Source organism: Phascolarctos cinereus, unplaced genomic scaffold (assembly GCF_003287225.1).
Source record: "Phascolarctos cinereus isolate Bilbo 61053 unplaced genomic scaffold, phaCin_HiC Scaffold_5;HRSCAF=322, whole genome shotgun sequence".
Lineage (NCBI taxonomy): Eukaryota > Metazoa > Chordata > Mammalia > Diprotodontia > Phascolarctidae > Phascolarctos > Phascolarctos cinereus.
The window spans coordinates 436881769-436904302 of NW_027555958.1; the positions used below are offsets into that span (position 1 = coordinate 436881769).

Consider the following 22534-nt stretch of genomic DNA (forward strand, 5'->3'; position numbering starts at 1 on the left):
AGAAAATCATACTTTAGTGCCTTCTTTCCAATTATCTAATCAGATTGTTATCGTATCCTGGGCCTCCACCTCTCAATTTTGTGTACAGATTTTTCCCCAGTTAATTTCGGATTCTTTACTAACAATATTAAGATTGTTCTTTACCATGGAAAAAGAATCTCTGAGTGGGAATGAGACTATAAAGGTGACCTATTCTAATCTTCCATGCACTGTATGAGTGCTTAGCTCATAGTAGGTACTTAATAAATGCTAGTTGACTGACCAACTGCACAGTGTGACTTTTTAGTTTCTGCCTTAATTCTTCCAGTGACATATTACTCATTTGCTCAAAAAGCTCTCTCTTCTATCGCTGTACTGCTCTGTTCTTCCTCATTTTAAGTTGGCTGATAACTCACTTGTTGGTCACATTTCTGCCTTCCATATGCCTTTGTCTAGGCTAAAGAATCAGTTATATATGCCTCATATGAGATAACTTCCAAGTCACAGACCATCCTCTTTACTCTTTTACATACATACTTTGCCTTGTCATTCTTCAAATATGGTGGTCAGAATTGAGCACAGTACTAACTATACCTGGACACTACTAAGAGGCTAACATTTACATAGCATTTATTATGTACCAGATGCTTTACAATGATCTTATTTGATCCTCACAACAACCTGGGGAAGTAGATGCTATCATTATTCCATTTTACAAATGAGGAAACTGAGGCAAGTAGCAGTCAAGTAACTTAGTGTTACACAGCTAGGAAGGGACTGGGGCTAGATTTGATCTCAGGGCTTCCTGACTCCAGGCCAGGCACTCTTATCTATTATGCCACCTGTTGATATCTTGTTACTTTCTAGCTATTTGGAAGTAGGAGATATAATAATGCAACACTCCCATCTCTCATCAGAGTAAGAGGCATTAATAATGAGAACAGCAACAGGCCATGTGAATGTATTGAGGAGGCACCGATCTGGAGTAGATTTGGACTTTTTCGGATTTAAAGTTGGCCTTCTGTTGATTAAGAAAGGGTAGGACTCCTCTGACCTCCACATTTGGAACAGAATTTAAAATGCAGAAGGTATAATTTTCCTCCAACGCTTTTAAAAATTGTGTTTATTTTATTTTTAATTTATGGAATGAAACAAACATTTCCATAATATAGTATAACAAAAAAGATGATTGCTCATGAAACTGTAAATCTATTACGTACAACTTGCTATTCCTTTTAAATATATAATGAAGTGATCATGTAAATTTCTTCCCCCCCTTTTTTCTTCCCTTCCCCCACCAGAGAGATGGCTACCATTAGACAGAAATGTATATGTGAAATCATTCTATACATACTTCTATTTATCAGTTCTTTGAATGTAGATAATTTCTTCCTTTGCAAGTTGGCATATTTATAATAGTCACGGTATGCTCAGACATTCACTCAAAGTTGTTCTTAAAACAATATTGCTGTTACTGTATACAGTAATTTTAATTCCGAGGGAATAAAAGAGTAGGCTCTAGAGACTTTAACAAGAAGGATGGTACTATACATGTGGCATAGCTAACCTGGAAGAAATGGTAGAAGCTTAGTGGAAAATACATAGAGGGCTACTTTCTCACACTTGGATACTCTTTTCTGGTGGGCAGGACAAATGACTTAGCCACAACATTTCTATTTCTTTCTTTGAATCTACACCAGATGCCGCATTTCTCTTTCTGTCTTTGTCCACAAATTTTACCCTAAGAACACATTGTTGTCTTTCCCAAACTTTACGTCCCTCTCAGTCGGTCTTTCAGTTACTATTTCTGTCTTTTAACATTTCCTTCCCCCAACGTGAGACCTTTCTTCTCCAGTAACCATCACCATGTAATATTTTTACCTTCTTTCAATTCTGAGGTAAGACCTACTGACAAAGTAAATTCTTCTCTCAGAATCTTAGAGTTGGAAGGGATTTGAGAGGCCATCTAATCTTCCTCAAAAAAGAACAAGAATCCTGTCCGTAGCATGCTCAGTTAATGGATATCTAGCCTTGGCATGAAGATTTCAAGTAAGTAGGAAGCCACAACTCCCCAAGGCAGTCCATTCCACTTTGGGAAAATTCCATTGCTTGGAAATTTTTCCTGACATGAAACTTCCTGCAACTTCCACCCATTATTCCCAGTTCTGCCTTCTAGGACTGAGTAGAAGAAGTCAAATCCTTTCTACATGATAGCTCTTCAAATACTTACAGAAAGCTATCATGTCCCATCCATCCCCTGTTAGTTAGCTCTTCTCCAGGCTAAACACCTCTCAGTTCCTTCAACTGATCTCCTTATGAATGAATGAATAAAAAAGTGTTCTTTTAAGCAGTTACTATCCTATGAAATGAACTGTAAGTCATTAATTCAAGATGGATTGGTGCAGTAGGTTAGCTATACAACATACAAAGGAAAATGAACACAGCAAAATGGTGCTCAGTAAACCCAAAGGCTCAAGTTACTGAGTAAGGACTCACTCTGATAAAAACTTCTGGGTAGTCTGGCAGAAATTAGGTAGAGAGCAACTATACCTATACAGTTAGCTAGATAGAAGATAGAAGATCTGTAGGTATAGATCTTCTATTATATGCCAAGAATAGCTCCAAATAGATACATGACTTAAACATAAAGAGTGACATCATAAATACATTAAAGGAAAAAGGAAGACATTGCTTTTTGTATCTATGGATAGTGAGAGAGTTAATATTGCCCAATAAGGAATAGAGTATCATGTAAGATAAAAGGGACAGTTCTGGTTACATAAAATTAACAAGAGGGGGCAGCTAGGTGGTGCAGTGGATAGATCACTGGCTCTGGAATCAGGAGAACCTGAGTTCAAATCTGACCTCAGATACATTATACTCACTAGCTGTATGACCCTGGGCAAGTCACTTAACCCCAATTGCCTTGCCACCCCCCCAAAAAATTTTAAAAATAAAGAGAAAGATGACTCGTATATACAAAAACATAGTGGATCTTTTTGTTACAGTGAAGAACTAGAAACTAAGAAGGTTTCCATTTTTTTTGGAGAATGGTTACATAAATTATAGCATATGAGTGTAAGGAAGAAAGGAAACACGCATTTATTAAGAACCTACTATGTGCCAGGAGGTACTAAGTCCTTTATCTCATTTGATCCTCCCAATAACCCTGGGCATAGGTATTATGATTCCCATATTACAGTTGAGGAAATTGAGGCAGATAGAGATTAAATGATTTGCTCAGGGTCACACACCTATCAAGCATCTGAGGCTAAATTTTAACTCAGGTTTTCCTGATTCAAGGCACAGTGCTCTACTGCACCACCTAGCTGACTCTAATAAAATATTATTGCACCATAAGAAATGACAAAATGGAATGGTTTCAGAGAAACCTGGAAAGACTTGTGTGAATTGTATAAAGTAAAATGAGTACAACTAGGAGAACAATTTATATAATAACATCAAAATAAAGATAGAAAATTTGAAAGACTTAAGAAATTGGATCAATTCAATGACAAAGAGGTCAATAATCAAGAGGAATGATGCTGCTGCTGCTGCTGCTGCATGTTATCTACAGAGGTGAGAGACTCAAGATAGAGAATAAAACATACATTTTTGGAGACAGCCAATGTAGCAATTTGTTTTTGCCTAATTGTGCATGTTTGTTGCAAGGGCTTTGTTTTTTTTTTCTTTTTCCCCAATGGCAGTGGATGAGAGGAGAAGAAAGGATTAGCAAGAATGTAACAAAAAAGAAAATAAAGAAAAAGAAAAGAGGGTTATTGAGAAATCTTTTTAAATGCACAGAAGGTGAGAAAGAATCATAGACACATAGGTCAGCATTGAAAGCTATAGATTGAACTTAATAAATACTTAAAAAGAAAAAAAAACCTATATATGATAGATCTGAAATTTCATTTATTATACTCTTTTTCCTTTCCTACCATGCATATGGAAATGTCCATTTTATTTGGTGTATATTAAGTTCAGAATATTTTTTTAAAATGTGTTATTTTTGTTTTCAGGAAAAGAACTTAGGTTAATGAGAAGCTGAAAGAGGATCATTTAGCCTTGATGTAAAAAAAAAAGAACTTCCTAGCAATTAGTTGTCCAAATGTGTAGTGGGTTTTCTTCAGAGGTACTAGGCCCTCCCTTATTTGATATATGTATGCCATCTATGTCTTCAAATAAGGGTTAGATGACCACCTGTCAAGTACGTTATAGAGACAATCTTTTTTCAATTATGGGTTGGACTATATGGGTCACTGCCTTCTTTCATTGAGACCTACAATCCCTTTACTTCTCAATACTTTCGCAAACCATTATTCTTGCTCTGACTTCACTTTCCTCCTTTTCTAATAGTCATCCTATAGTTAACCAATTCAACTCTACAAACACTGTTGTGATCTTTCAAATCCTCAATTCCCATTTTCTGTAGCTGTTCATCCTTTATCAAATCCTAGTCCTACATCATTTATGCTATCTGCCTTATCCATTTCTGCCCCTGTGTTACTGAAAGAAGTTGGTGGAAGGAACGTACATGTATTGACTGGGTACACTACAAATTTATGTTATTCAATTTCAACTAGATTCTCCTTATATGAAAAGACCCTTCTCTTTGCCAAGACCAGCTTTTTTCCATATCTACCTGATTCTATTCTCTTCTGTCTTCTCCAGCAGATTGCATCTCTCAGTCATTGAGAAGGTACATGATTTAGAGAACTGGACTTGGAGTCAAAGACTTGGGTTCAAATTCTGCCTCAGACACTTGTTAGCTATGTGACCACAGGCAAGTTACTTAATGTCTCTGTTTCATAGTTTCCTCATTTGTAAAATGAGATGGTTGGCTTTAATGACTTCTAAGCTCCTTCTAGCCCTAAATCTATAATTCTATCATCTACCCTTTTCTCTAATCTTCAGCCTTTGCCTACTTATGTTTTTTTTTCCTTTACTCTTCAAACATACCTAAGTCTACCCCATCTGAAAAAGCAAAACAAAAACAAACAGAAAGCTTTAGACCATACATCATTCATCATTTCTTTTCTTATCAGCCCAAATCCTTGAAAAAAACCACATTTTGTACCTCCACTTCCTTTTTTCTCACTTCTTTTTAAACCTTCTGCTACCTCATTACTCAGCTGAGATTGCTCTCTCCACAGTCACCATTGATTGCCAAATCTGATGGTCTTTTCTGAGTCTTTCATCCTCTTCACTCCTCTGCTTCATTTGACACTCTTAACCATCTTTTCCTCCTGGATAATCTCTCCTGGACTCTTGTGATACTACTATTCCTGCCTGGTTCTCCTGACTGTCTGATCTTTTCCATCTCTTTTGCTGGCTTTTCATCTATGTCATATTCCTTAACTGCAGGTGTTCCCGAAGGTTCTATTTTGAGACTTCTCAGCTATCCTTAGACTCTCTTTCGGTGACATTATTGGTTCTTGTTTCTATGCAAATGACTCAAGGAGTTACACATCCAACCCTAGCCTCTCCCTTGAACTTGAGTCTTGTATCACCAACTGCCTATTGGACATTTCAAAATGGATTTATCAGACTAGCTCAAGCTCAACTTGTCTAAAACCCTTTTGTCCAAAAGCTGGTCCAGAGCTCTCTATCTTTTCTCCAAAACATATCTTTCTCCTAAACTTGTCTATTTATTATAGGGGCACCACCAGAACCTCAGCATTTTCCTCTGTCTCTCCCTCTCCGTTGCCTTACGTATCTGGTCTTTCCAATCTTGCCATTCTCCTCCCACCACAGCTGTCACATCTGAGCTGTTTTTCTTTATTCACACAGCTTCCTCCTTAGTTCAGACCCCGATTGCCTAGACCAGAGGTATCAAACATGCAGCCAAGGGCTACGTGTGGCCAGCCAATACTCCTTGTGTGGACTGAGCCAGATTAAATATAATTGGGGAATGTTTAACAAAATAGAAAAAATACAATAACATATTGATAATACTATATTTTAAAACTAAGTCAATATGTAGCCCCCAGGGATCCTTGTGTCTGGTTTAGTGGCTTCTCTTTCTGAGTTTGACACTGATGACAGACTACAGTAACAGCCTCCTATTTGACCTTCCTATCTCAAGTCCCTCTTGACTTCAGTCTAACCTCTACATAGCTGTTAAAGTGTTTGTCCTTAGTTGAATTGATCATTACTCCTCTACTCACTATACTTCAATGACTTCCTATCCCTCTACTCTGCTTATTGTTTAAAAAAAATTGCAACCTGGCTCCCACCTATCTTCTCAGATGCATTATACATTATCACTCCTCTTCCCCATTCTATGAGCCAAACTGCTCTTCTCTAGGTGCTTCCCACAGCACCATCTACTGTCTGTATCTTTGCAACTGGCTGTCCCATATGCCTGGATGTGTCCTCTCCACCTCTGACTCAAAGAATCTCTTCCTTTAAGATTCACCCATGTGCTACTTTGTACAGGGAGACTTTTCTCACCCCCCCCAACTGCTAGTGCTCTCCCCCTCCCTCGCATTTATCCATACTTGTTTTCTTAATATTTATTCTTTATGACCATATAGATTTTCTCAAGTATCATCTCAAGTGCTGTCTTCTCCAGAAGGCCTCCTCTGGTCAGCCAGCTGCTAATATCTTCCCCTCTCAGACTACCTTCCATCCCTTCTGTATTTATTTTGCATATACCGATTGTCTCCCCATTAGAAGGTAAGTTCTTTGAGGACAGAAACTGTTTTAACTTTTACTTTGTATTCTCAGCCTACACCTGGAAAGTACTAAGCACTTGAAAAACACTTGTTGACTGACTGATTGATTATTGTTTTCCCTGTTTAGAATGTAATTCCTTTGAGAGTAGGGATTGTTTTATTCTTCATTCTTCATTTTATTCGTAATTTATGGAATTAAAACCTCTTTTATTCTCTGTACTTTTATTGTCAGAGTCTAGTACAATGCTTCGGCATAAAGCATGAGCTTAATGAATGCTTGTCGATTGATTGATTAATGATCACTGAAGTCTCTATCAATAGTGAAATTCTATGATTCTCTACTACTCAAGGAAAATGGATAGCATTTCAATCAATCAATTAATAAGCATTTATTAATGCACCAGGTATTATTCCAGGAGCACAAGTATTAAAGTACAACAGCTTCTGCCCTCTCAGAGCTTGTGAGGGAGACAACGTGTACAAAGTAGGCATACACAAAGTGAATTCAATGGAATTTTTTTGGGGAAGACATTAGTATCTGGATGTGGTAGAGCTAGGAAAGGATTCATGTAGAATGTAACACTTGAGCTGAGCCTTGAAAGAAATGGGATTCCAAAAAGTGGAGGAAGTGCATTCTAGACTTAGGAAATAGCCACTGCAGGGTAGGCAGGCCGACTTGGCTCTCATCTATCTAGTCATGCTTCCTGGATGGTTGTTCACCTCAGTGCTAAGGGGGAACATGATGTATGCCTTCCTCTGTCCCATTGCTCTCCAGTGAAGAAAGTATAGAGGTAGACGGGCCATGTTCTTGTTTGGTTGTTACTGGGCAAGGGAAACATCCTTCTTCTCTGGAGATATCTAATGAAACAATTATTCCATTTTACACAGTTGAGCAATAAGGAATTTTGCAGAGTTTTTTTGGAGAATTGGTGCAGAAAGAATAAGGGGGGGCAGGAAAACTGGTTTTGAGTTGGGGGGGTCAGTCCTATAGACCAGATGTGTGACCAGGTGCCACATATCTAACTTCTCCTAACCTTAATTTTGTTGCTTGTAAAATGGGTAGGATGAGTCTTTTAACTTCTATTTAACATCATAGGATTCAGAGTTAGTATTAAACTTTGCGATCTCATCCAATACCTTAATTTTTTTTTTCAGTTGAGGAAAATGAGGCTAAGAGAGGTTAATGGATGTCTTCAGCTTTTTGTGGGGAAGGTTTAAACTATAGTGTGTAAGCTATAAAATGCAATACACATGTGGGCTTTGGTATTCTTAAAGTTATATAAAACTTGTTATAGGGACAGGGAGCTGGCCCTGTGTTTTCATTGGTACTCCAGAATGAGAACTCCAGAATGAGAAGACTCCTTCAACCAATGGGGATGAACAGCCAGTATATCAACATCTACATCTGTACCTATCTCTGTATCTACATCTACATCTATGTCTATATCTATAGATATTTATCTGCCCAAATACATACAAGTGTGTGTGTATGTGTGTGTGTGTGTGTGTGTGTGTGTGTGTGTGTGAGAGAGAGAGAGAGAGAGAGAGAGAGAGAGAGAGAGAGAGAGAGAGAGACAGAGAGAGGACAGAGAGACAGAGAGAGAGGGAGAGAGAGAGGGAGGGGGGGAAGGAGAGAGAGAGGGAGGGAGGGAGAGAGGGAGAGAGAGGGGGGAAGAGAGAGAGAGAGAGGAGGAGAGGGAGAGAGGGAGAGAGAGAGGGAGGGAGAGAGGGAGAGAGGAAGGGAGGGAGAGAGTCAGGACTTGAATCCAGGTCTTCCTGGCTTAAAGTTAGCTCTCTATTTACTATCCCCTACTGTTTCTCATATCTTTACATGTTTAGTTAAATTCAGCATGTTTTTACTGATATAATAAATGTTCCCCATTTTGTTATTGAGTCATTTTAGTCATGTCCAACTCTCTGTAACCCCCTTTGGGGTTTACTTGACAAAGATATTGGAGTGGTTTGCAATTTCCTCCTCCAAGTCATTTTACAGATGAGGAAACTGAGGCAGAGTTAAGTGACTTGCCCAAGGTCACACTGCTAGTAAGTGTTTGAGGCTAGATTTGAACTCAGATCCTCCTGACTCCAGGGTTGGCACTCTATGCACTATGCCACCCAGCTACCCTTAAATATTTCCTATACTTCCTAACAACTCAAGATAAAATGATACTGAAATACAATTATGAATAACAATATTTTTTAAACTTACCATTTCACCTCTATGGCCCTTTTCACCTCTGGGTCCCTGAAAGAGAGAAAGAAAAGGAGGATTTGCCTGGTATGTTAGTTATTACGTGTTCTTGTGGTTGCAAATGAAATTTCAAGAACATGACAATCTGTACTATTTATGTCTTTTCTACCACAGCGAGACATTTTTTTCATTAGTTTGTGTAAATTCCAGTCTTCTTTCTGATATATTTAAAAATACTAATTGATGTTCTGTTAGTCTTACTATCTCTAATTCCATATTTGATTGTGGCTCTATTTCTAAGACACCAAAATAACCAGTTAATTTATTCACTCTAGTCAAAACAGTTATTTCCATAGCCCTGGATAGCCAAAACCCAAACTCTGGAATTCTTATTATTGCTCAAAAGAAAGTAGAAATCCCTTTCTCCTGACATATCTCTCTCTCTCTCTCTCTCTCTCTCTCTCTCTCTCTCTCCTCTCTCTCTCTCTCTCTCTCTCCATCTCTCCATATATATATATATATATATATATATATATATATATATATATATTATATATATATATATATATATATTATATATATATATATATATATATATATATATATATAAATTTGTTAAAAGGGGATCTAATTACATTATGCATTTTTTTGGGTACTTCATCCTCATGAGAAAGAAGAGGAGCCTTAGGTAATTTACTCATAAGCAGATCCCAGCAGATCTCTTTTACTTGGTTCATCATTTCTGTGTCATATACACTTTCTTTGGCTGATTAACATTTTATCTTTTTGTGGAGAACAATGTTTTAGTCATTAGTATGCTGTGTGGACAATCACCCACTTCATCTTGATCAATCAACTTGTAAAGTATGAAGTATTTCATCATAGACTTTGAAACTCAGAAGGGGGGATGCTAAAAGTTTAGAGAGATGTCCATTGATAACCACGTGTTTTTCTACTTGTAAATCTATTTCAGTGTGATGCTCCCTTTTGATCCTTTCAAACAATGAATAACCTCTCTAATAGCAAAAGAATGTTCCTTTTCTTTCCTCACTCTCATTTATATGCATTTAATAAAAATCTCCAAATTATTCCCAGATGCTAATTCCTCATAGGGATTGAGTCATCCTTCATCAGCATCTTAATTTTTTATCTATTTGTTCCCCTCACTTTTCTTTCAAGAATAATCAGGTCTTCCCAATCTGGAAAAAAAAATCACTTTATTGCAAGGTTCTTAGTTATGAACTATTTGGTTTTAGTTATTTGGTAACTATTTCAATGTAATTGGTTTCCTTTGTACTCCTGTGTATTTTGTTTTATTCATTATAAATTTTCAGAGACGTACTCTGATCCAGTGCGGTTGGGAACAAAATTTCAGGAACATGACCATTTGTACTATTTATGAGTTTTCTTCCATAGCCAGACATTTTTTTTGTTAGTTTGTACAAATTCCAGTTTTACTTCTGATATGTTAAAAAAATACTAGCTGACATTATATTCTGTTTATTTTATTCTCTATAATTTTGCATATAACTCAGGCTGGGGCTTTAAGACACCACAACAATCAGCTAATCTACCTACTTCAGTCAAAACAGTTACTCCTTGCTGTTCCTTCCGCTAGATACTCCGTCTGCTGACTCAGGGAATTTTCACTTACTCTCTCTCATGCCTGGAATGCTCTACCTTTGCCCCCTGGCTTCCCTGGCTTCCTCCAAGTCTCAGCTAAAGTCCCACCTTCTGCCAGAAACCTTTTCCAATCCCCCTTAATGCTAGTGCTTGCCCTGTATTGATGATCTCCAATTTATTCTCTATATATCTTATTTGTACAGAGTTTGCATTAAGAGCAAAGACTAATTTTACCTTTCTTTGTATCCTTATCACTTAATACAATGCCTGGCACATAGTAGGTTCTTAAAAAATGCTAGTTGACTGACAGAGAAGGGAGTCCATGGCCTTCACCGGACTGGCAGAGGAGTCTGCAACACCAGAAAGGTTAAGAACCCTTCCATATTGTTTCCTCAAAGTGCTGTTTTATTTCTCAGAAAATTTTCTCAAGCAGGTTTCCCCTTATTCTCCTACAATATGCCTTCCATCCCTATTAATCTACCCCAAGTGATCTTCCAAGGTCACCAGTGACCTCCATATTGTTAAGGGCCTTTCATTCTTCCTTACTCCCCTTCCCTCTTGGATGTATATGACACTGCTGAATACCCACATTTACTTGAAGCTCTCTGTACCCATGGAATTAGTGATATTTCACTATTTTGGTTCTCCTACTTCCACAACTAATCCTTCTGATTGCTTTGCTTAATCAACTTCCTCCTAATTTTCTCTAACTTTGGGTGTTTCCAAAGTTAATTCTCAGCCTTTTGAACATTTTCCTATATGTTCTTTCCTTCAGACCACTGATCTGTTCTCACAGTTTTATCTAATATTAGTGACTATTCAAGTAATATCTCTAGTCCTATTTCCTTTCCCAAACTCTTTCACTCTGTTCCCACCTACTAATCACTTCTACTTGAGTGTCCCACTGCTACTTCAAATTCTATATGTTTAAAACCAAATATATCCATTCAGCTCTATATCGATCATCTTATGATGGAAAGATGAATACTTACAGGCTTTGACTTCAAGGAGTTTACCAGTTAGTAGAGGAGGGCAGTTAAGCTGGGCATACAGATAAGGGTGATTTGGCAGAGTCTTTGTGAATGTAAAGGAGGGGTCTTGACAAAGCATTTTTGAGACATCCAAGTAGGGAGAGATCACTTTTTTGGTGTGTGTTTGAGGTGGGCAAGAGAATGATTTCAATAGGTAGAGATATAAAGGGAATTTGTTTCCTGCCAGCAGCATGTCTTGAATGGATTCCCACAATTGAGACAAGATTAGGGTCTTACTAGCAGTCCAATTTGGCTGGAATATTGAATATGAGAAATGAGTAGTAGTGTGAAATATGACCAGAAAGGTCAATTAGAGTCAGATTTTGGATGGTTTGATGATCAAACTGTGAAGTTTTTGAGGAGCCACTTCAGGCTTTAGAATAGGGGTATACATGTAGGACTGGGGTATTCAGAATATTACTTTGAGCAACAACAAAATAAAGGATGAGATGGGTTGGGTAGAGACTGGAGGAAATTACCCATTAGGATGCAATTACAATGATTGAGGTCAGAGTGCTGAAAACCTGAACTATGACAAAAGCAGAATTGAGTGGAGACAAGGCGATAACTATAGAAGACATTGAGGATCTAGAATTCACGACATCATGGATTCAGAGGTTAACTCACTGGATCTGGCTGCTTGATTGGATTTTGAACCTCTTGTAAGTTCACTTTCTTCCTTTTATGGGGAATAGCTAATGTTGAAAAGGACAGAAAAAGTGTTTTTGTGTAAAGGAAGAGATCTCTGTTGATTGTCAAAAGATGTAGGGTACTGCTGCTGTTGTAGCTGGACATTTTGATTCATAATATGAGTAGGAAATAACATCAAGATATACACTGATAAAATGAGTATCTGAAGGAACAGATTTCAGATCAGTTTTGGACAATTTTGGGGAAAGAATGATCTGTGGCATAGATTTGAAGACTTGGATCTCTTTGTCAGCAATGTAGAGTGATGCCTCACTTGTATGGAAATAATTTCATATTAAAAAGAGGCAAGGATAGATCTTTTATTTCTTAAAAACTAGAGAAATGTAAGTACAAAGAAACAATGTCTAGGGCCCTGAAGAGATGGAGGACCAAAGCTATAAGCAGGATGCTGATTTGCATCTGTTTTATGGCTCAAGTGGAAAAGACTAAGAAAAAGAAAATTGTAAATATTTGAAGACTGAGGAAGAACCAAAAAGTCTGTCATCTTTATTGGGGAAATTTCGGGAGCTGTGATTTTTTTTTTTTTTTTGTAAAGGAAAGGGTGAGTGACTGAGAATCAGGAGGGTGTCATTTAAGCCACTGAAGACCCAGTAGCATCAAGAGATGAAGACACAGCAGAAGAGCTGAACCACTGCTCTTAGAGTCTGGACATTGAGCTGATAGGTGCAGCTGAGTGATTCCTGATTTGGTCAGAGAAAGAATGGACTTAATTAGGCAAGCTCCATCACACTTCAGCCCCACATAATGGAGAAGTTGTTCTCTGCTGCCACCTCTGGCCAGAGAAGGAAAAGCAGAGGAGACTTTGCAACTGCTTTAGCATCCAGATGAATTGTGATCTTTGTTCTGATTGGACAGCGGGTTGGACAGGGTAGATGAATGGGCTGATCTGTACAGCCCAGAAATAGCTAGTTTGGTGAGCCTTGCAGTTATTTAACTTAAAGAGAGCTGCTACATTCATTGTTGTCATTGAATCATTTGAGTAGTGTCTGACTCTACTGGGTTTTCTTGGCAAAGATACTGGAATGATTTGCCATTTTCTTATCCAGCTCATTTTACAGATTAGGATATCGAGGCAAACAGAAGTTAAGCAACTTGTCCAGGGTCATATAGCTAGTAAGTGTCTGAGGGTAGATTTGTACTTGGGTCTTCCTGACTCCAAACCTGGAGCCCTATCCATTGTATCACCTAGTTTTCCACGCTTCACCATAGATTTTGAATGCATTGATGGGAGAGTGTGATCTGCATTTATATATGTATTGTAATGTATTTTACTATTTATTCATTTGCCTGATTATTTAATAGATGGCTATGTTCAAGGTCTAAAATTTCCCTATTGTGAATGACTGGTTGCATAAATTTCATGTATGATATAGATAAGTTACCTTGTGACTGACTGGTTGTATAGATTGTAAACTCATTGGATTGGGACTCAGGAGCTAGTGTGATGAGTAAGGAAATTATGTTTTTTTTTTCAACAAAGTAACCCCTAGGACCCTGAGAGACTTTGAATATTTATCCTGTATATAGCTTGCTTTGTATATATTTGTTTGCCTGTTGGCTCTCCATTTTGCAGGGACTGTCTTTTGCCTCTTTTTGAACACCCAATACTTAGAGAAGTACCTGGCACACAGCAGGCATTTAACAAATGTTTAATGACTGATTGGTGGTAGTCCATTACTGGTAACTTAGACATGTTAGTATCAGAGCAGGTTGGAGTAATCAGACCAAACCCAGAGAGAAATAGGGTGTTTCATATGCTTATATAGGAAAGGGAACAAACATTTATTAAGCAACTACCATGTAGCAGGCATTGTGCTTTACAAATATTATCTCATTTGATCCCCATAACAACCCTGGATGTAGGTGCTATTATCACCCCCATTTTACAGATGAGGAACCTGAGGCAAACAGTTTAAATGACTTGCCCAGGGTCACATGGCTATGGAGTATTTGAGGCTGGATTTGAGCTCAAGTCTTCTTGACTTCAGGCTCAGTATGTTATCCACTGTACCACCTAGTGTGAAAGGTGTGAGTCTTACATAGTATGGGTAGTGACTAGACCCCTTGTATAGCACACATTTCTGGTGATACATTTGGAAGACACAAAGTTTATAAGTCTGGATGACTAGTGGTGCCATTAACAGAAATGGAGGCTGGGAAGCAGCTTTGGGGAGAAGCTGAGTTTAGCTTAGTACATGCTGAGTTTGAATTCCAAGTGGGACATCTGGGCTGGCCCCATGTCAAAGAACATACCATTATCCTGGTATGGTCAGATTCTATAATGTGCAATACAAGGGATACTGAAGGAAAGGTTCATCTCATACAGAAAAACTATTCTCTGCCAATATGGGCTGAAGCAAGAGAAGAGCACAGTGGAGAAGTCTACCATATTTGTTGAGGACCCTTCTCTATTTTTTTTTAGGCATTTGGGTTAAGTGACTTTCCCAGGGTCACACAGCTAGTAAGTGTCAAGTGTTTGGTCTGAGGCTGGATTTGAACCCAGATCCTCCTAACTTCAGGGCCAGTGCTCTATCCACTGCACCACCTAGCTGCTCTGACCCTTGTCTATTTTTAAAGAAACATGTCAAGTATAACATTACATCCAAAGTACCCCAAGAGCAGAGGTTCACAATGTCCAAATAGAATGGTAAAAATAAAATAAAATTGGAAAAGATGAACTTGACCTCACAAACTCCAAACTGCCCCCATATTTACCTATTTATTTGTTTGTTTTTTGGCTAGGCAATGGGGTTAAGTGACTTGCTCAGGGTCACACAGCTAGTAAGTGTTATGTGTCTGAGGCCAGATTTGAACTCAGGTCCTCCTGAATCCAGGGCCAGTGCTCTATCCATTACGCCACCTCGCTGTCCCCTGCCCCCATATTTATGCTGACAAATCTCTCTCTCTCTCTCTCTCTCTCTCTCTCTCTCTCTCTCTCTCTCTCTCTCTCTCTCTCTCTCTCTTTTCTCTCTCTCTCCCTCTTTCTCTCTTCCCTCTCTCTGCTTTCTCTCTTCTCTCTCTTTCTCTCCCCCTTTCTACTCTGTCCCTTCCTCCCTCTCTCTGTCTCTCTGTCTGTGTCTTGGCTTATGCCAGAGAAGTAATAATAGTTCAAATTTGTAAAATACTTTACCATTAAAAAACACTTTCCTCATAGCAAACTGGTAAATCAGACAAGGCAAATGTTATTTTCCTCATTTTACAGATGAGGAAACAGGCTCAGAGAGATTAAGGGACATGCCTGTGGTCACAGGAATAGTAATTAGTAGAACTGGTCTCTAACATTGGTCTTCTGTCAGTCCAATGTTCTTTCAATTACACTGTCCTCCTGTTGCCCTTGAATTTAAAAAAAAATAACCCAAACCCGTGACATGAAGAATCAGAGTAATCCTTGTCAGGCAGACTCTCTAGGCCTGTGTTATTGTCTTCTAGCTTACTTTTGACCAGTTCTATGCTGTTTCTTCCACCTTACATTGGAAGGTTCTCACCGTTCTATACTTGGCTTTGAGGGACAGGAGTGTTCTTAATACGGGGAGAAACCCTTCTTTCCACCCAGATTTAGAAAGAGCAAAATGAATCAGAAGGAGGGCAAGGGGCTTGCTTGGAGAGTAGGCTGCTGACCTCTCTATTTATATCTATTTACTGCATCTCCATCTGTTGTCAGCAGCCAGTCTGGAGGAAGAAAAGCCAACTTCTTTTGCTATGATTGTCACAAATTCCACACACATATACATATACATATACACACATATACATATGTGTGTGTGTATATATATATATGCCTATACATACATATATACCTATATATATTATATATATATATATATATATATATATATATATACCTATATATATTATATATCCCTATATAAGATGAGTCTATTAGACTGATTCTGATAAAGTCTGATACAGTAAAACAAGTAGGATATTGGATGAGACAAACTTACAATTTTGCCGGCTGGACCTATTACACCTTCTCTTCCAAGGGGGCCAGTGTTTCCCTGAAGGAGCAAAATGAAAGAGATCAGTTTTAAATCAGATTGTCATGTATGAATGACAGAAATCCCATGACAATCCTTGAGAATTTATCTCTTGTGTAATGATGAAATACATCCCCCATAACCTTGGTGGCATTAACGATCGCAATAGTGAGGAATATTATGGTAGCAGCGCACATTAAGATCAAAGGGTCATAGATTCAGAGCTAGAAGCAACTTTAGAGGTGACCTAGTCCAAACCTATGCTCAACCTGTGGGAGAACCTTCAGAGCTCATGTTGATCGGCCACAGGAGTCCCTGACATAGTGATGTCATTTTGGTCTTCTTCAAGTTGGGTGGTTGGTGGGTCGTTGTCCTTTGTTCTCAAAGAGGACCAAAAATGACATCACTGTTAGAATCAAGTTACAGCATGAAAGGACAGCAACTACTACTGCAATCCAAACCATTCATTTTACAGATGAGGAAACTGAGACCCATAGAAACTAAGTGTCTTGATCAGGGTCACACAGACAATAAATAGTAGATTTGGGATTCAAACCCAGTTCCTTTGGTTTCAGGACCATCCATTTTTCCATTGTTTTCTCAAGTAGAAATCACAACAGTTTATATTTTGTGAATTACCAGTGGCTTAACATATCCTATTTGTTACTATATTGCTCCCCCACCTACAGAACGCCATATCTGTTAAATCTTGGCTCAATCAGTGTGAAGTGCTTTCATACATCAGCAATCATACTGATGCTATATTTAAGATATGACCTAGGAATGCTATTAGACAAAGAACAGAGCAAAGTAATGCGTTATGATTATGGAGAAAGATGAACAAAGCAATGAATAAAACTCTCTTATGATGTGTTGAGGCATTGGAAGTTTTGGTTAGTGAAGGTCAAAGCAATAAATAACAATGGAAACAGGAGTTTTATACTTCCAGAATATAAATTCCTTCTGAATGAGATAGGCTTATCTGGGGCAAACACTGCTTTCAAGTTCTTGTTCACACTGTCTGTTCTCTTAATTGTCTCTTACTGACATCACGAATCCATGTAGTATTATTGTTATTATTCTCAAGAATTAGCAAGTCAGTTTTTTTTGCAACAAACTTTTGAGCTTACAAGGTTACTTTGGGATATATTTTTATATGGCTGCAAGTATATCTGATATCTATGAATTTATAAAATGCCAAACAACTTCCTGAGGCCAGACTTCAAAGTCTGAAGCATATCATCCCCAGTTGTTTGACAGCGTATCAAGTAATCCACTGATTACACATGCAGGATCTTAAAATGAACTTTATTATTCATTTGGTTATCCATTAACTCTAGACTATCCATCCTAACAGAAAGAAAATGGAACATATGTGAACACTAGGTTTTCTTCTTGCTCATTTGACTACTGCTTCTCAGGCTTTGCTGGATTCGCACTTTCGATCTTACTCAATAACAGCAGGTGAACCCCACATTTCTGTCCTGGGCCTTTTTTTCTCTCTACAATCTTTAATTTAGTGACTTCAACAGCTCCCATAGATTCAATTATTATCTCTATGCAACGGACTGCCATATCCAGCCCTAGTCTGTCTCACGAGCTCCAGTCCCACAGAGTAAATTTAGACATTTCAAACTGGATGGCATCTCAGAATCAGTAGGTCCAAGAGAGAATTCACTGACCTCCCCCTCTTCTCTGTACTTTCCTATTATTGTTAAAAGGGCAGCTAGGTGACACAGTGGATAGAGTGGTGGGCCTGGAGTCAGGAAAACCTGAGTTCAAATACAGCCTCAGACATTTACTCACTGTGTGACTGTGGGCAAGTTACCCAAACCCTTTTGCCTCAGTATTCACCTCTATAAAAAGAGCTGGAGAAGGAAATGGCAAATCACTCCAGTATCTTTGCCAAGAAAGCACAAATGGGGTCACAAAGAGTTAGACATGACTGAACAACAACAAGAAATTATACTCAAGGGCACTATGATCCTTCCAGGCACCCTTCATTGCTCACTCACTCAACCAGGTGGTACAATAGATAGATTGCTGGGCCTGAAGTCAGCAAGACCCACGTTCAAATCCAGCCTCAGCCACACTAACTGGGTGGCAAATATCTCAACCTCCATCTGCTTCCATTTCCTCATCTGTAAAATGGACATCATAGCACCTCCCTCTCAGGTGTTGTGAATATCAAATGAGATAATATTTGTAAAGTGCTTAGCGCAGTGCACATAGTAGGTGCTATATAAATGCTAGCTATTATGGTCATCATCCCACATATTCCATCTGTTGCCAAATTTTTTGTTGTTTCTGTCTCTACAACAACCCCTAAAGAGTCATCTGTCCATTCACACAACCACCACCCTAGTTCAGGGCCTCATCACCCCTCGCACAAACTATTTCAAGAACCTCTTAACTGGCATCCCTCTATCAAGCTTCTCCCCATCCCAATCCAACTTCCACAGTCTCCAACGTAATTTTCTTGAAGTGTAGTCCAACCATGTCATCCTCTACTCAAAAAATGCCCAGTGATTCCCAAGTATCCTTATCAAGGACCAGGTATGAATTCTTTGCTTGTCATTTAAAGCTCGTGACAACCCGGCCCTATACTATTTTTTAAACCTTCTTACACATTACTCCCCTCCAAACCCTCTCCCCCAACATGGTAGGGGTCTTTCTCTAGAACTCCTGAGGGGGTATTGATACAACACACAGGCTCTCCACCAATGTTGAGCCTTCTAAACTCTCATCATCCATTAGAATCACCCACTACATCCTGAGCCATCACTAGTCACCTTGACTTTTGTCTTACCACTGGATTTCAACACCCTGGAGGAGAGAGTGAGGCTGACAACTTTTTGTGGCTCTGCCTCACTTAAATCCAATTCACGAGCAAGTCAACAAGTGTATGATCCAGGCAACCTGCATAACTTGCAGTTCTATACATGAACAATCCATTTCTCCTCCATGTCCCTTTGTACTGATTGTCTCACACCTAGAGGCCTCACTCTCTTTAGTCCTGCCCCTTAGAGTCCCCTCTTGTCTTTTCAGACTCACTTCAATCACCCCCTTCTGCATGAGGTCTTTCCTGCTCCTCAAGGTGCCTTTCACTCCCTGTATCTACCTAGTATTTGTTTTTTATCTACCTGTATATGTAATTGTTTCCTCTGTTAAAATGGAAACTCCTTGAGGACAGAGACTGTTTTACCTTCATGTCCCTGGTGCCTAGTTCAATGTCTAGAACACAGAAGGCACTTAATAAATAATGGAGAAATGGATTGGCTGATAAATAGCTGTGTGATGTTGGGCAAACTGGTTAACCTCTCCTGCCTCAGTTTCTTTACCTGTCAAATGAAAGGCTCCAACTACATTATCTCTAAGGTCCATTCTAGCCCTAAAATTTGATGAAATGATGAAAGCCCTCTCTGTCTTTTCAACTCTAAATTGTCTTTTGAAACTTCTTGGTTATCACTTTCTATAAAATATTTAAGCATTTATATTTTAAAAGTCCTTTTGGCTCCTGCTGGTTTCCAGGAGTTTAGCAAGAATAGAGATAACAACGTTAGCAGAGTACAATTAGTGGAATTGGTAACATGAACAAGGACTTGAAGACAAAATTTGCTCTAGACAAACCTACTTGTAGATGGTCCAGCTTGGGATAAAAAGAAGTGACTGTAGTTTTGAAAAGTACTGTTTAATTGTGTCTGACTCTTTGTGACCCCATTTGGGGTTATCTTGGCAGAGATACTGGACTGGTTTGCCATTTCCTTCTCCAGCTCATTTTACAGATGAGGAAACTAAGGCAAACAGGGTTAAATGACTTGCCCAAGGTCCCACAGCTAGTAAGTGTCTGAGGCTAGATTTGAACTCACAAAGATGAGTCTTCCTGATTCCAAGTCCAGTGCTTCTATTCACTGACCCATCTAGCTGCCTTTGAAAAGTATGAACTTCCTATAACTCTTCATATATAACAAAAACAAGTCATCAGTGTATATCCAGAGGAGTGACAGAACCTATCATTATTTTTTCTTAAAAATTAAGTATTCAAGTATAAAAAAGAAGCTAAAAAAAGAATCAGTTTGCTAAATCCTGTATTTTAGTGTTGCAAAATGAGCTTTATTATTAATAACATGGAATCTATAGCAAAGGAAAACCCCCAAATGGTTTTTTTCCAATTAAGTAGAATTTAATTTTACACTTACTATTTGGCCAACAGGACCCTTAGGGCCTAGGATTCCAACCACGCCAATATCTCCTTCAGGCCCCTAGAAATACATTTAAAAACAGAAAACAGTCTTATCTGTATGTGAACATTTAACAAATGAAAGAGATTCACATTAATCTATGAAGAACTAATTCTCCAAAAATGGAATGTGAGGGAATAGAAAACTAAGTAATTACTATGAGGCTCATTGAGAAGCACTGAAAAACAAAAATCATTTTAATAAAACACATGGCCATTATGCTTTAAATATGCTTCAAAATATGCTTTAAAAAGGGTTTAAATAATGTCTGATGAAACCCTTAGACTAAATTTTGGAGATTATGAAATGTGAAGAATTTTTGAAAAGATACACCTATGCACAGTGCCTGGCATAAAGTGGCTACTACATAAATGCTTCTTGACTATGTGAGAGTCAGGTAAAGGTTAAATTTCCACAGAGAAAGAGAATAATGCAGAGATTTAAAGAACAAAGGTCCCAGGAAGTGGTACACTGTAGGTGGGCTGGGCTTGACCAATAGGAAGTAAGTGGATTGTTCCAAGAAGACCCCAAAATCAAGATAAGGGTCAAGCCAGCTCAGACCAGTTGGGGTCAACCTGAGGACACCTGAAAAGTGCTAGTGCGCCTGCTTAATGAGCTTCATTACTATTATCTGACACACTCCGAATAAAATTGGAGCCTCATTAACAAGTCATGGGATGTATGACCAGGGGAGGGGGAACATACTTGAGCATGTCAAGGGGAAACATGTTAGGAGGGGTGTGGCCTGGGAAGGGATGAACCAATCCTGGCCTGGGAGGTTTCGCGCTGAATTCAACTGCATAAAAGCATACTTGCCCTTGCACACAGGGCCCACCCAGGGGTGGAGCCCACTTCTGGCCAGAAACGTCTAAATCCTCTGGACTTTCTTTATAATAAATTTTCTTGATACTAAATTATTGGTGTCAAGCCTATTTCTAACAACTATGTACCCTCTAAAAATGGCACCACATCTGTATCATATATGTAGATATGCATGTGTAATGCATATGCTTCAGTACTTGAAGGATCCTTGATTTCCTTGGCATTGATGCTTCTTCCACCAATTCAGATGGCATCTCCTTTATGACAGTGATAACTCACATTTGTTTATTATTGTCATCAAAACAATCCTGTGTGGTTGGTAGTGCAATGTTATCTTTATGCCTATTTTGCAATTAAAGCTCTGAAGAGTTAAATTACTTGTCCAGGATCACACAGCTAGTAAGTATCTGAATTTGGGTTTGAACTTGGGTCTTCCTAGCTCTAAGTGCAGTTCGTTATAGTGCACTACTTAGATGCCCTAGGCATCATCTTGGATTTTGTCATAGTACCAATATACATATATGTATAAACATGCATGAACATATACGTATAAATATATGAATAAATCAAATATTACTAAAATTGGAATAGATGCTGATATTTGAGTATCTTTTCTCCAGATAAATAAAAACTAGTAGAAAATATGTAAACCTACTTTTGGACCTGGGAATCCTTGGAAACCCATCCAACCTTGGTCACCATGGTCCCCCTGCAATATGAATAGAGAGGATGGTGATTATTCCACGCTGATGACCTGCTTGTTAGAATGTATATGTGGCATGCTTCCTTGCTGGCACATACAGACTGCCCTTTCATCCCATGATCTCCATGTGGTCCTTGATCGCCTTGCATTCCTGGGTGACCTCTTTTACCTGGCTTCCCAGGATGACCTGGTAACCCTTGCTCGCCCTGTGGACAAACAGAGAGCTCTCATTATCTCTGAAGCAGAATGTTAGAATCCATTACCAGACTGGTTCTCAAATGAACCTGGGTAGCCAAGGAACTCTACTTAGACAGATCCAATCATTGCATGTGTGTGTGTGTGTGTGTGTGTGTGTGTGTGTGTGTGTGTGTGTGTGATCTTCTCCAGGATTTTTTTTTCTTTTTTCCCCAAATATAGGTGGAGGCAAAAGAAGAGTGGTTGGAAGAGATGATTAGATAGTGTGAATGTGGGTGTGACAGAGGGGTCTGCTTGCCTAAATAGAAGTGTTTGTGTAGAGGTTGTAGCACACTTGTCCCAATTCTATTCATTTATTCATTGATTCATTCTGTAATTCAT

The 22534-nt window shown here is 38.6% G+C and overlaps 1 protein-coding gene across 1 annotated transcript in view; it reads right to left on the reverse strand.

Moving 5' to 3' along the window:
* COL24A1 (collagen type XXIV alpha 1 chain) overlaps window positions 1-22534 on the reverse strand; it is a 353333-nt gene that overhangs the window by 21174 nt on the left and 309625 nt on the right. The window contains 5 exon segments of the mRNA XM_078155798.1: window positions 8869-8904; window positions 16160-16213; window positions 20392-20454; window positions 21911-21964; window positions 22057-22164. Of these exon segments, the coding sequence (XP_078011924.1) occupies window positions 8869-8904; window positions 16160-16213; window positions 20392-20454; window positions 21911-21964; window positions 22057-22164 (315 nt within the window).